Source organism: Hippopotamus amphibius, chromosome 6 (genome assembly GCF_030028045.1).
Source record: "Hippopotamus amphibius kiboko isolate mHipAmp2 chromosome 6, mHipAmp2.hap2, whole genome shotgun sequence".
Taxonomy (NCBI): Eukaryota; Metazoa; Chordata; class Mammalia; order Artiodactyla; family Hippopotamidae; genus Hippopotamus; species Hippopotamus amphibius.
The window spans coordinates 6,148,324-6,164,427 of record NC_080191.1 but is presented as its reverse complement, the minus strand read 5'-3'; the positions used below and the strand labels follow the sequence as shown (position 1 = coordinate 6,164,427).

The following is a 16,104-nucleotide window of genomic DNA, read 5'->3' as shown; positions in this document are numbered from 1 at the left end:
TAAGTGTCAAAATAAAATAAAATAAATAAAAAATAATACAAAAACAAATCCAATACTTTTGAAAAGGAGATTGCCCACTGCAACATTCTTCCACCTGAGGCAAGAACTGATAATACTAAGTAAAAAGCAAACCCTAAAAGACTACTAAAAAGTTTATTGTATTTTTCAAATTCATTATACAAAAATCTATGTTTCCTAGTCAAATCAAGCCTTAAAAGTAATTCACATAGTAACATCCCTTGATATTTGTCTTCTATATGTTCAAATTCTTTTTATAAACATTCAATGACATATTTTTAATACATTGAAATCAATCCTAGGAAGAATGTCTGCTTCATCATAATTAATTTAGTCTCTTAGTGGCTCATATACCTATTTATAGGAAAATGGAACAAATGTTTTTAATTGTTTACTGTCAGTGAACAGGACTGAATAACTGATATATGATTATATGTATGTAAAATATGTATAATATATACTTTTAAATAATGCTATGGCGTTAAATGTAAAAGATAGAGATGGACTCAACAGTTTCATATAATATGCAATACAGGCAACATATGAAGATTGGCCTATAAGAAATCAATCTTTTCCTTTTAAAGCACTCAAAACAGATACAAAAATATACTAATTTAATCTAGCTTTAAATGGACTACAGAATGATAGGTTATGTAAATTTAGTATTTCCATTCTGCTTAAAAATTACAAAGACAACAAATAAATCATTTAAGTGGGTCAAATAATGTACAGTATTTTCTCTTTAGAATGCCTTCCTATCCTCTTGCCCTCTGTTTTACATTCAAGCAACTCACAAACTCTTAGGAGCAATCTCAAATTATTGTGTGCCCCTCATTAAATAGATTTTGAACAGTGAGTATACCTGTAAAATTGTTTCCAAAATAAAATAGTTCAGATATATCCAGCACATTAAAGAAAAAGGTAAACTCCATGAGAATAGGGCATGTTCTTTTTTTAAAATAACAATTTATCATTAAGACTTAAACCAAAGGAGCTCCCACAAATAATACGTATGATGCCATTCTGAGATTAGCCTGAATGTAGAATAGGAATTTGGAATGGGGTAAATGTGTTCCTTTTAGGAGTGTTTAAAACAAAATAATTTTCAAGATGAATCTATTGCATATCAGAAAAGATTTTTTCTTTTTCTGAATTTTTCATGAAAGTACATTAATAATAGTTTAAAATTTGCTTTCGTGTCTGTCCTTTGAAGGTATAATTTCATTTAATACTCAAAACAACTCTATAAAAATATAGGCACTATTACTATCTCCATTTTATAGATGAGAAAAATAGAGACTTGAAAATTTAAATGGCTTGCCCGCCCTAGAAAGTCTGACTTTAGAGTGATTCATACCCACTTCATTATAACTATGTATCAGAAAGTCGAGCAGAATTCTAAACTGATTTCACCTAGTATATCACATTCTTGAAGTTTTAACACCTCTGTTATGTATGGCAAAGAAGCGTATGTTGGAGATGACATCTTAAAACTCCCCTGGATTAAAAATATATATAAAAGGCATTTAGGCTTCTATAAAAACAGCATGTATATTAATGTTGCTCAAAATCATAAGAATTGACGTGGGAGGCAAAACAGATAAACTGAGGAAGCAGGTGTTATCTACTTTCAGGGGTTCTGGAGTTCTTAGTGTCCAAGCGTTAAGCAACCCTGGAAGTATCTTACTAAGCTTTTGTTTTTATGTTCTCTCCTTTCAGAACAATGTGATGAATTATGCATAAATGGAATGCAAACTTGTTTCAATTCACTTTGAAATACTTAAAGATATAAAAACAAATGGAAAACATCCTTGGAAAAACCTGTATTGAGCTTTCAGAAGCCCACACATTTGAAACAAAGTCTGTGATGTATTCCAAAACATAAACATCGGTGGGGTCTCATATTCCTCACCTCTCCCTCTAACCTCAGAATATGTCCATCAATTTAAAGAGCAGAGCTCTCTGCCATGATCAGTCTACATATGAAATCATACAGGAGTGGAATCTCCAAATCCAAGTAGCCCAAGCCCAACCATAGAAGAGAAATATTTAATGGCAAAATAACATCCAATAACAGAATAAAACCCTCAAAGAAATGTAGTTTACACAAATTCACTCCCCAAATTTATAACTTTCTCCCTAAGAATTGCAGTGCCTGAATGAATATATGCTTGTCTGTGTGAAGGTACAATATGCACAAAAGGCTAAAATAAATAATTTTTTAAAATCTGCAAGTAATTAAGGCTAGAGCCCTCTACTGACACTAAGTTTATAAAGGATGGGCTTGCATCACAGATCAGGAATACCTGAGGTTTTGCTTCTGTGAAATGAGTGTATGTCCTTTGTTTCAACAAGCGGCCAAAAAATGCTCTGTTTACCACATCCTTCACTGCATTAGAAAGGTTAGTGTGACAACCTTGAATTATCCAATGTTAATTTAATTAAAATTCTGCTGATAAATGGTTTTAGAGAATTGTATTCTTATCAATATTAAACTTAAGAGTTGAAGAAGAAAAGTAAAACTCTCTGTCCTATTTAATTTTGTTTTCTCTGTCTTATGAGCATCAAATAATAAAATGAATTATTTTTACACATTTAACTTTATCTCTCATTTAATTCATATCTAAAAAATAAGATAGCAGAGTGAATATTTACCAAAAATCTATTCATTAATTTAAGCTGTAACTCAAGCACACTTACAAACAAAAGATGAAGGAGTCTACATGCTCTCATACTGACCCGTCATAAGTGAGTTTGGTATATAAGATTTAAAGAGTGCTTTCATATAAAAAATTTCATTGTACTATGACAAAAATCTCAGGCTTGTTACAGTTACTTGGTAAGAGGGAAGAAGGAAAAGGTTGAATTTGGGTGAGCAGTCTTTTGGTGTAGAAACTTTAGGATGAGTGGTATAGATAAATTCTTGAGTCTTAAATTTTTCTGTAAAAGATGGTGACTGTATTAAATAAAATCTTAAACAAAATCAGGTCAACTGGATGATGGAATTTGAGTCCAATAACAGAGAAAACAGAAGAGAATATTTGAAATGAGGACTTCAGTGAATAGTAATAAAATTTCACAGTGTGCAATTGCTCCTCTTTCATTTGTCAGGTTTCCAATGAGACAGGCTTTGCCTTTTATACTCTAATAAAGTGCATCCTAGGTTAAGATCTGGCGGATTGGTCTGTTCCAGAGTTTCACGCCCCCATAGATCTTCTACCTTGCAATCTGAGCACAATAAGTGCAATGGAATCAACTGTGAGACGTGAGCCTGTTAAATAAATCCACAAACTGTATATCCTCAGCCTCTTATAAGCTAAAAGAATCTCTCTCTCTTTTTTTTTTTTCTTTAAGTCTGCGTTTATCCATCGCAATCCTCAAAGATGTTTCATAAGTCCGCAGGGGCACAGAAATGTCAAGACTTCCTTTCAACAGAAGGATAACATTTCTGAGGGTTCTGAATTATGCAAAGAGGTAAGTAATTCCAGAGATTCTTTCTGACACATATAAACAGCCAGACACAAACAGACAGAATGAGGGTTTTTCTGCAACGAGCACTTGCTCTGTACAGATTATCATCCTTTGATTCTAGACCCAGACACTTTGCAGTACTTACCAGCTGCCACAATAACATACCAGTTCTTCGGAGGAGCTGAAGTGGTGTCTACATTTTACCTACATGAATGGGGCCAGCAGTCAGTTCCATTAGCAAGTCTACCCTCTGAGAAAAATTCTTTTATTCTTCCCAAAGTGTCTGAGGGTCTCATTTACACAACTGTACTCTTAGATACAATGAAATCATTATATGACTGTTCTCAACATAATGGTATCTAACCTGGCTTCCTTTTGTCTTACAATCAGAGAAAAAAACAATTTTAAGTAAAACATATTGGCCATTTATACTGTCATTTGCATAATTCTTCTTTTATATACAAACAAAAAATCATGGTGGAACTGCATCCCATGTTCTAATCTAGCCTCTTTTTGTCTTAAGAGAGAAAGTAAAAAGACTTTAAATAAATTAGTTTATAAATGAAACCATTTCATCCCTAAATTCCTGCTACTATCTAAATGTATGGTACCAATAAAAGGGGAGCAGTATTTAAGTGAATGTTTTCTCTAATTATTATAACCACAATGGTGCTTGTTTATTGCCTAAATCTACAGTATATCACTCTCGAATTACTCTGGAAAACGTACAGAGTACACACTTGTTCTGAAATGTTTATTTTTGTTTATTTGAAATATTTGGTAAAGGCTTTGAAAATAAATACTGATCATGTCTATGCAGACCTATAAGGTGCTAAGGAGTCTGTTTAAGAATTCAAAAAAGATGCCTTAATACTTCTATAAGTAGTACAGAAGTAAGTTTACCTATTGACTCTTATTATGAATTAATCTCTGAGAATCAGTTAAATTATTTTCTAATTTCTTATGTTGAAAACGACATTTATAACTACTGTTCCTTTAAAATAGATGCAAATAACAAACTTGTTTATTTTATATAAAGAGATACTTTCTATTCCTCTGTGAAAGAGGGCAGGACTTAAGTTTTTCTGTGTTTTTTTAAATAAAACTTTATCTTGAGATACTTGTAGATTCACATGTTGGTGTCAGAAATAATACAGAGATATCCCAGGGACACTTTTCCCAGTTTCCCCCATGACAACATCTTACGAAAATACAGTATATCACAGTCACACTATCAGCACTGGTATAGTCAACATACAGAGCATTCAGCGCCACAAGAGTCCCTCCCGTTGTCCTTTTACGGCCACACACTCTTCTCTCCTGCTCCCACACCCTCCTTAACCTCTAGTAACCACTCATCTCTTCTCCATTTCTGCAATCTTGTCATGTCAAAGATGTTAAATTAATGGAATCACTTCGAATGTGACCTTTTGGTATTGGGTTTTTTTCACTCAGCATAATTCTCTTAAGATTCAATCCAAAATGTTGTGTGTATCAATAGTTGTTGCTTTTTTAATAACTGAGTATGGTGTTGGGGACCACTGTTTGTGTAATCATTCATCTGCTGAAGAGCATCAGGATTATTCCCCGTGTTTGGCTTATATGAATGAAGCTGCTAAACATTCATGTATTGGTTTTTGTGTCATATGGTAAATACAACTTTAGTTTTTTAAGAAACCATCATACTCTCCTCCAGAGTGGCTGTACAGTTTTATATTCCCACTAGCAATATATCAATGACTCAGTTTCTCCACATCCTCACCAGCATTTAGTCTTGTCACTATTTTATATTTTAATCATTTACCTATCTTAGTGGTTGCTCTAGTGCTTATACATTTCTAACTTGTCACACTTTGCTGGGGTTGTCACTTTGTAGATTCAAGTAAAGTATAGAAACCTTACTCTCTTTATGTCCCTTTATTTTTCTGTTTATATTTCTCTTAAATAGTTCCTCTACATTCATTTAGAACTACATAAGACATTGTTATATTTTTTTCTACAACCCTCAAACATAATTTAGAATACTAAAGAAGAGAAGGAAAGTCAATTGTATTTAACCATACCTTTGCTTACTGTTTTCTTTCTTCCTTCATTCCTGATGTTCCAAAGTCCCTTCTATTATCATTGTCTTTCATATTAAAGAACTGCCTTCCTTGATTCATTCTTTTAGGGTAGTTTTGCTGGTGAAAATTTCTATTAGTATTTCTTCATCCAAAAATATATTGACTTCTCCTTCATTCCTTAAAGGTATTTTTGCTAGGTCTAGGTTTCTGGATTGACAGTTCTTTTTCTTTTTTCCCCAGCACTTGAAAAACATTGTGCCACTTCCTTTTGACCTTCATAGTTGCTCATGAGAAAGCCATTGTCATTCAAATTGTTTTTCCATTATGTGTAAGTTGTACAATTTCTCTACATGCTTTCAAAACTTTATCCTTGTATTTATAGTTTTCAGAAGTTTAATTATTATGTGTGGATTTCTTTGAATATATCCAATTTTGGAATCTCTCAGCTGCATTAATCTGTTAGTTTATGTCTCTTGCAAAATTTGGCAAGTTTTGAGCCATTATTTCTTTAAGCACTTTTTCCTGCCTTCTTTTATTGATGACACAATTTTAAATGTAGTTTTATAGATCCACATGTGTCTAAGGCTCTTTGTTTTCCTTTCTTTTTTAGTCCATTTTCTCTCTGTTCAGATTGTGTAATTTCTATTTTTCTATCTTCCAGTTCATTGACATTTTCCCCGCCTCTTCCATTCTGCTATTGAGCCCATCCAGGGAGCTTTTTATTTGCTAGTGTATTTTTCAGTTCTACAATTTCCATTTGATTCTTCTTTATATCTTCTATTTTTCTCAGATCTTTTCCCCCCATATTTCAAGCATGTTTATAATTGTTGCTTAAAGCATTTTATCATGGCTGCTTAAAATACCTGTCAGATAATTCTACCATCTCTGTCAGCTCAGTATTAGCATCTGTTGATTTTTTAAATTTTTTTTTCATTCAATTTGAGAGCTTCCTCGTTCTTGGTGGTTTTCTCTTGTTATCTGGCCACTTTCTCATTAAATTATGAGACTCTGGCTTTTATTTAAACTTTCTGTTTTAGCTTTTTATGACACTGCTCCAGCTGCAGAAGGGGGGCATCACCTATTACTGCCAGTGGAAACAGAAGTCCAAGTTCACTTGGTATCTGTTGACACCTGACATGAAGCAGGGACTCCTCACGTTTGCTATGTCCAATGACTAATGAATTCAAGTTTTAGAAATCTGTAACAATATTTATCTATTTCAAAAAATATATATTGTTCTGCTCATATCTCTAATTAATCTGCTAAATTTTGAAACTTTAAAAATTGTACAAGAGCCTTGTGAATACCCTGTATGTTCCTTGAACCTCCTCTAACATAAATACTGTTTAGCTAAATTTTTGAAAATTGATTTTTTCTTAATATACTCACAAATTTTAAAATATATATGATGTATATCACTAAAAATATAGCCAATTAAATAATTTGACTTTTTTAGGGTCATATATTTTTCTTTAGTATTTACAACCTAAGCTATTAAAGTCTTAATGCCTCTGATCTTCCAAACTCAAATTTTGTCATATCACAAAGCTTAATAGGGGTAATAAACTGATGTCCTTTAATACTTATTGCAAAAATGACCTATTTCATGAAATGATAGTCTCCAAATGTATATATATACATTATAAATATCATAAAATTGAATATTTTTTGAAAGGAATTTTTGACCATCCATCTGAATGAATCCTTTTATAAAGCAAACATTTCTATGGAAAACAGCCAAATTTTATTTTCTACTTTCTAAGTCTAATTCATAATTACAAAGAATAAAATAGAATAACTTTCTTCTAACACTAGTTAAATATAATGAGGTTTCTCATATCCTGGTTGTGATGGTTAATTTTATGTGTCAACTTGACTGGCCCATGGAGTGCCCAGACATTTGGTCAGAGATTAGTCTAGGTGTGTCTGTGAGGGTGTAAGGGTGTGTTCAGATGAGATTAATACTAGAACCAGTAGACTGAGTAAATCAGATGGCTCTCCCCAGTTTATTTGGGCCGCATCCAGTCAGTTTAAGGCCTAAACAAAAAGGTTGACCCTCCCATGAGTAAGAGGGAATTCCTCCTGCCCAATGGCCATCTAGGTGGGGCACTGGTTTCTTTTCTTTTATTTTTTTTTCAGCCTGGGACTTGAACTGAACCATCCACTCTTCCTGGGTCTCGAGCCTACCAGCGTTCAGATAGGAACGACATCATCACCTCCTCCAGTTTACAAGCCTTCAGACTTGGACTGAAACTAAGCTTGTTGACTGCAGATTTTGGGACTCGTCAGCCTTCATAATTGTGTGACCAATTCTGCTCAAACAAAATCTTATATAAATTCTCAAGTCCCTATAATTTTAACAGTTAGTCTAATTGCAAAGTTCATCAGTTTTGGTATATACAACTACATTAGAACCTTATTCTCCTTGTATAAATTTGAATAATAAATTGAAAATTATGTACAGGTGATTCAGGGATTCTTGATACACAGTGTGTTAGAACTGGGGGACAGGAGAAAGGCTGACCCATCATTTGAATAGGCCCTGAATACTCTGTTGCAAGAGCTGATAAAAACTCTTTACAGAGAAAAAAAATATCAATTTACTGTGAATAATATGTCAAAGACATATTTTATATTGTATACTTGTAAGTATAAGGACAATAAAAACATGCACAGAAACATTGTTTATGAAGTAGGAAAAATGCATAGCTCTTTCCAGTTTGCTTCTAACAAATACAGGGTATGGCAGATGGCAGATACCCACTTTATAAAAACCTGGTTTAAAAGCGATAATGCCATGGTGAATCTCTGAACAATACATCATAAGTATCTATTTTTACTAAATATTAGAGGAATAGTAAAATCTTTTTAAGTCTGCTAAATTCAAATCCTACTATTCTTAAGTAAAACCTGTATATGTAAGGGTCAAACATTTATTTATAAACTCCACAAAGTTCTTTTTAGTTAAAATGTATAAATATTACACACACACACACACTTTACTGCCCCAATAAAATATGCATCCTATTATCACTGCCTTAACTGTTAAAATTATTGCAGGTATACTCATCATAATTCATGATGGAAGGTTGCCATGTTATTTAAGGTGATGGCTTAGACCCTGAAGTAATAGTAATAATCACAGTCATGCAAGTGATGATGCTGATAAAGGCTAACATTAGTGCTTGCCTTGTGCCGCACCCTGTTCTAAGAGTTTCACATAAATTAACTTAGTCCTCACAAAATCCCAATGGGATAGGTATTATTATTATTCCCATTTTACAAATGAGCGAACTGAAACACAGAGGCCATAGTCTCTAAGTATGTAAGATACCTTTCAAAAAATCGTTTTGCCTTAATTTGTAATCTTAAAAACTAGACACTCCCTAAATATAATATTAACACTCTTATTACAGAGAATCATCTAGACATTTAGAAATGAAGATTATACAACATGGAAAATGCCTATGATATAATGTTACATGAAAGAAATTCACAAAATAAAACTGCATTTTCACGCTGATTACCACTGTGTACAAGTCACCCATGCACACAGCCAAGGGCTAGGAAATGTACAACACAGTGCAGGGCCTGCTGCTCCTGCAGGAACTTCCTTCTGTTTCTCCTTCCCCTCAATGACCAGCTGACGTGCTCATTACATCATCCCATGATTCATACTGAGTCCCTGCAATCTGGCTTTTCCCAACTATGGTCCTGGCCTGGAGTCCTGAAAGTCCCTAAGTCATCACCACTGTCGCCAAGTCCAAAGGCTCTTTTCTTCCCCATCCTCCATCTTTTCACAGCACATATATCCTTTAGCAGCAATTTTCATCTCCAAATTACCTTCAAAAGTGTCAGCTGGATGGATGACACCTCCGTTGCTGGCTCTTCCCCTGCTACCTAAGGGACTGCTTGTGCCACTTGCCTCTGCACCTTGGCAACTGAATCTGTTCCAGCACCTTAACCTTTACCTCCACATAGGTGTCCTCAAATATAAAGCAAGCAAGCTCCACACCTACGTTCAACCGCCTGCCAGCATCTCCCACCGGCATTAACGCTTGTCATGGATGAAACTCCTCATCCTACCCCTGATCAGACTGGATCTCCAGACTCCCATTTCTCTCCAGGGCACCCTATTTTGCTCTAGATCTCCATGCATGAAACCACAACGTCACGTAGGTCAAAGCTCCGTAAAATACAGCTCCCAACTCCCTTCTTACACCATCTTCAGCACTTGTTCTAGGTTCTCCAGGAATGGGAACCTATGCTTGTTCCCAAGCACACCCCATGCTCGTTCTCCATCTCCAGAATCCTACCCAAGTTTCGATTTATCCATGAAGTCTTTCTTGGTGACTTTCACTCAGATGTGTTTTCTCCGCTTTTAAAATTTCATAATACTTACATTTCAGTTATCATTCTTATATTATAGCTACTAGGTTGAGCCACATGAAATTGCTGATAGTTTTAACCTGTAGTTCAACCTAATATTTCTGTTGATTTTAGAGGCCTTTGTAAATAGCAGTCCCTACAAGAGCAGGGATGAATTTTGCCTTTCTTTGGGATCCCCTGAGAATCAATCTCCACCAGACATTGGTAGCGTTTGTCAAAAGAAAGAATCTTAATCAATCTATCTATATATCTACATTTACATCTCTATCTCTATCTATCTGTAAAAATCAACTGTCTGTAGCAATTAGTCTAACTTATCAGCTCCAGTGGTAGAGGCCAGAAGCTTTACAACCTGAAACTTCAAAACTTCCGGTAACATAAAATATTTTGGTTCAGGAAGCTATTTTTAAAAAATTTATGAAGGAAACATTCTTGAATTTAGAGGCTGGCAGGTACAGTAAAAAAGCTTTTTAGCTGACTGAAATAAAAAAAAAATCAAAACACTTTTCAGCACAGGCACTTCCCTTATAAAACAAATTGCCTAAAAGCAAAGCACAGCCGTTTGTGCACAGTGAGCACGTGCTACCTGCCATCACCCGAGAGGTGCTGGGGAAGGAGGGAACGATTTGCATTTCTATAGCTTCTTTTGTACACCCAGATTTCACAAAGCAATAAACATCATCACCCAGAAGAGACAGTGATAGGAGGTCAATGAAGTAGGGACTCTGTAGAAACCCAGCAGCACCCCGCTGTGCACAGCCGCAGCCCCCACACAGCTGTAAACACAAGTGCAATTAATCTGTGCTGGTTAAGAAAGGGGGAGAGTGTGTCTGTGTGGTTCTTCAGCATCACCCGAACCATCCGCAGAAAGCAACTGGAGTCTCAGGCTTTCTCAAAGAATGACTTCAATCCATATTGAGTCCTATTTGCTGGCGTCCCGAACAAATCACAGGTCTCCCCTCCTAGGTGACGGCACTGCTCACCCATCGCCTACTCAGCCCTCCCTTCTCCTAAAGGAATCACTGTTATGAATCAAACACCCAGATGGAAAGGATACAGCCCTTCGATGGTATTAAGAGCCGTGCAGTGCCCAGAAAGCATTAGGGACAGGAGAGAAAACACACACTGCTCCCTCTCTAACGTTTCAGTGGCCCATCCTAGGGAAAATGTCACTGAAGCTTGGGGAAATTAAATACAAAGGTGGACCCGTGCTGTGTGTCAGTCTTCCTTCACCATCAGCTTGGGTATCTTCAATTCTGATGGGGCAGGGAGCTCTCAATGCTGTTGTGAACGGCCCTGCACCCTGCACCTTACAGCAGACCTACGACCATCCTCCAGGGGTCACAATTGGGTTACAGATTCCTCACAGCACAGTGACTGAGCAGCCTGATTTGGAACAATTTATTTGAATCCTTCTTCATTAAGATTCAAATGGAATCAGTAAGGTAGAAATTGAACAGACACAGAAATTGTGCCTTGCTGCTCCTGTAGTCAGTAAACATTTATTCACTAAGCCCAGTTTGTGCGCTCCCTCTCTCTGTCTCTCTGTCTCCCTCTCTCAGTTGTTCTACCAATCCTTCCTGCTTGCTGTTTTAATGCATAATTAAGAAGGTCAGAATTAATGAAGCGGTGTGGAGTAAAGTTCAAGGAATCCCCAGGCACTATTTATTCTATTAGATCTCAGGCATGAATGTCAGCTTGGCAGCAGAAGCAGCAGAGACAACGCGGCTGGCTGCATCCCAGGAATGAGCCACTAAGGAAGACTCACCTGCACTGTCAAGTCATTCCTAAGCTCCTTCCCTGCGAAAATCACACGCAACTGGTCAGCTGGAACCCCCTGTCGCTTAGCAACCACCTCCTTGAGCTGGAAGATGCTGGTGTCAGAATCGACCTCCACTGGGAAACCATGGCTGGAGTTGAACCTGACAAACACTGACCAAGAAAATTGGAGGGGAGGGAAAAAAAAAGCAAGCATTACTCAAAGCCCTTAAATGGCAATAGCAACATTTCTGAACTGATTTACCCCTCACTGCCCTTCGGTGAACAGTATACATTTTCTTTCACTTACAGCATGAAACTTAATGCTATGGAGCAACATTGAGAGAAAAGTGGAGTTTCCCTGTGGGATTTCCCTTTCATATATGAGTCAGTGACCCGCAAACAAAATCGCATGCTCCCTTTGACATCCATCCTGGGAAACAGAGGGACTCAAGCAGAACACTTGCTTGATTGGAATTGTAACATTCCCATGAGTTTATTGAAGAGATTCAGTTCTGACAGCCTGTACAAACTCACACTGCCTCTACGGTGCCCCCTTAAAAAATCAAAGGCATTGTGTTAGCACTCATGGTATAGCAATGGAAGAAATCTAGCCACTTTATAGACTAGAGTGAAGACCTACCAAGGCTGTGTTTAAGAGCCCTAGGCATTGGTGGTCCTCCCAGACAAAAGGTTCTACTAGGGCCTATGGGGATATATATCTGCCCCTTCTTTGAAACTAGTGATACCATTTGTCTTTTTGGAATCACTATTCCCCTCAAGACCCAGGCTGGAACCTTACAGTCTTTTTACATGCTGCCTTCTCACTGCCAACTGCCTTGCCACCTCCTCAATGTCTCTCACATCTGGCCTTTCCTTTCCATTCCTTCTGTCACTACACTCATTAAACCATGTCTAGATTCTCACAACAGGCTCTCAAATGGAGTCTTAACATACTCTCTTCACTACCCAAGTGTTCTACCCTGTTCTGCAAAGTAAATCTCATTAATCTAGAGCTCTGACCATATCATAACCCTCAAATCTTTTAAAGGCTCACGCTGATCACTGGGGAGAAAAAGTCAAGACCCCTCTAATCTGGCACAAACCTATCTTCTGGCATTTGCTCCATCAGTCCCTGCAGGTACTCAGCTAAACTAAATGCTCCCAAAAAACACATCACCGAAAACTCCTGCCCCACCTCTTGCCTTTGTTCACGTCACTCCCTTCCTCACCTCTGCCTGTTGAAAGCCTGTTCACCTCAATGATCCACCTCAAATGTGACCTCCTCCAAGAGGCCTCTCACTATCAGCCCCGTTACGACTGAGCTCACCTCTTTGGTCTCCAGTGGCATTTACTGTGTATGTCTTACAAGACTTGCCACATTCTCTCATGGAAGCAGCATAGCAGAGGCGACAAATACATCCTCCAAAGTGAGAAGACCTATTCACCAATTCCTGTAGGTCTCTCATCAGCTTAGGAGATTGGGATAAACATATTAACCTTTGCTCTTTAACTCTCAGTTCCTTCATCTTCAAAATATAAATAAACCACAGAGGGTGTTCTATGATACATTAAGTAATATTTATAGTGTTTACAATGATCACACAGTTACTTTCAAAGTAACAGATATTTGTATATGTCTCAGATATTTTTGGTATGTATTTTACTTTCTTTAAAAGATTAAGATCAGACACTATTGTTTATTTTCTGCTGTATCTCCTTTAAATGTAGCATTGTCACTTACTAATTCTCAATTCAGATGTGAGATGGCCCAGCAAGTAATAATTATAATAAAATTATAATTACAATGCCAATAATATTCTAGCAGTTACTATGTGGTAGAAGTTGTACCTTACATACGCTATTCTTAAGGTTCCTGATGATCTGGTAAGGTCAGTATTATTATCCGTATGTAATAGAAAATTAAATGAAGGCCTAGAGAACCGTAATCACTTTTCTAAGGACATCAGCTGCTTTTTAATGGAATCACAATTTAACTTCAGTTCAATCCACCTCTAAATCCCATTCCATTTCTACTAAAACACACTGCCTAAATGATAAAAAAATAGAAATCACAACAGCAAAAAGTCTTTATAACATAATTTGGATAGCCTCTATACAGGTGAGCATTAGAAAATAAGATTTAAAAAATAAAAGCTCCAGTGAAGAGCAAAGAACAATGAACAATAGTTATAAGACACAATGAGATAAAAATGATATCAAACTGAGAGTAGGTGCCAGAGATGACACCACAAGAACAAAAGCCTGACATATTTTACCAGTATAGAAAATATTTAGAAACAGTAAGAATTGGAAGTGACGAAAGTGTTCCAAGTAAAGAAAACTGATGAAAAAAAAAAAAAAGAAACAATTACAGAGGAAAAGCTACTTTTGATATACTTTTAAGTAGATGCCATGTGACACTGTTGAAAGTAGAGGAGAAATGAAAATGTATTGGAAGCCCTTGAGGTATGTTCCTGGCATCCTCAGATCAGAGACCATAAGACAACCAATTCATCAGATAAGACATGGTGACGAGTGATTGGCTATAGGGCACAAAAGGTATGGTCCCAGTTCCAAACTTGACTTTCTGGTAGTGTGAATAGATTTTTTTTTTTTTTTTTTTAAAGTAAAACACCATTGGAGAAGAAGCAGTTGAAAACTATACAAAGGCAAATCAAAAAAGGAATAAATATTCTGGGAGATCTAAAGTTGCTGATTTTCTCCAGGGATTCAAATCATGGGAATTCCACTTAAGGACAATAATTATAAAAAAAAAATAAAGGGAAAAAAATCTGCAAAAAAAACATGCTAAGTAACTCTGTACCACTAATGAAGTCATTATGATCTAAAAGCCATTGTTTCCCTTATAAATAGAAACTTAAAGTTTGTGAACTTAAGTTCAATTTAGATAAATTGTATGAATACTTTAAAAATGAATATTTTTGAGTAGCAAGTCAGAAATATAGCATGAATTTCTGATGGAAAGATTGATCAAATACATAGCAGGTATTTGGCCAACTAAAACATTGGTGTGGATAAGAACAAACACCTTAAAGTGACCTGATAAATAACCAGATGCCCATTTTGTGCAAAACAGCTAGTGCTTAATGGCAGTAGCATAATTTGTAGTGGGTCTCCATCTTTTTCTGACCCATGTGAGAAATATGTCATGTCCCATCTGTTCTAGTCTGGTAATTCCAGCCATGATTCCTGAAAGAGAGGAGGAAGGAAGCACCCAACCCTCCCCATCTACTACATTTTTAAGAGTCATAGAAAGCAGAATGCCCTTAGAGCCAGGAAAAGAGAAATTGGAAACCTAGTTGTGCCACTTTCTAATTTATGACTTAGGACTAGTTATCTGGTCACCTGGACTCATAGCTTCCTTAAGTGCTAAATAGAGATAATGTATACAATGTCAAGTGCCACTTATAAATCATTTGTTGAGATTATGGATGTATTAGAAAATTTTGGAAAGAGTCCTTAGTACAGACCTTGTACTCTTGGCACAAGGTAAGTTTGTATTACAAAACTAGTTTCCTAATTTTAGTCACCTAGAGGAGGTAGCACTCATTAAAGCAGCTTGTTTTGTAACTAAGATAGATTAAATAGGAGGTGAGAAGAGCTAAATTAAGTAGCCTATTTTTGTGACTTCTGCTCCACCTCATGATGGACAGAAACCTTCTAGAAACAGAGACATGATGAAGATTTTAGCTTATCTCCATGTTCTGAGATTTAATTATAAATTAAAAGTTTGGGAATGCTTGTTTTGATGACACCTATTACAGCATCAGAAATAAACATCATATCACTAAACACTATGCATAATGTATATTATCAATAAACACCTTAATACAATGACAAGAAAAAGATGATGAGTCACATTCACACTTATATTTTATGTTATCCCTGACCAGGGTTCAGGAGATCCAGAGGATAAGAAAGTAGCCAGGAGGAAGGAGGGGAAGGAGTTGTAGGTTGACGGGCACTTATAGTTTTCTCAAGGCTATTCTACTTGTCCTGTCTGATTGGGGCCTAATTTTTTTAGTTATAATTACAATAGTTTCATCAGTGATTATGGTCCTTTTAGGATTCTGACTGCCTTGAAAGCAGCCATTCTACTCCTCTTGCACTGAGACCAGTCATAGGATTGAGGTGGGGTGATTCACCCTTCCCCCCAATGCCAAGTGTGAGCTCTCATTAATCAGCACAATTTCGTCCTCTTTGTCACAGTGACTGGCTCAAAGAGGGACATAAACCAGTCAGTGCCTGGCATTGCCCAGGTCATAGTGATTGATTTCCTAGAATAGAGGTGATCTAAGATAGGCCAATCCAGAGAAATCCAGAATTTATCAAAGGCTTGGTGAAGCACTGGTTTTAGATGAGATGGAACATCATGTGAGCT

The 16,104-nt window shown here is 36.4% G+C and overlaps 1 protein-coding gene across 3 annotated transcripts in view; it reads right to left on the bottom strand.

Moving 5' to 3' along the window:
- PRKN (parkin RBR E3 ubiquitin protein ligase) overlaps positions 1-16,104 on the bottom strand; it is a 1,257,866-nt gene that overhangs the window by 1,003,499 nt on the left and 238,263 nt on the right. For all 3 annotated transcript variants that reach the window (XM_057738154.1, XM_057738155.1, XM_057738156.1), the window contains exon 3: positions 11,710-11,873. In XM_057738154.1, coding sequence (XP_057594137.1) covers positions 11,710-11,873 — 164 coding nt within the window. The remainder of the gene's footprint in view (positions 1-11,709; positions 11,874-16,104) is intronic.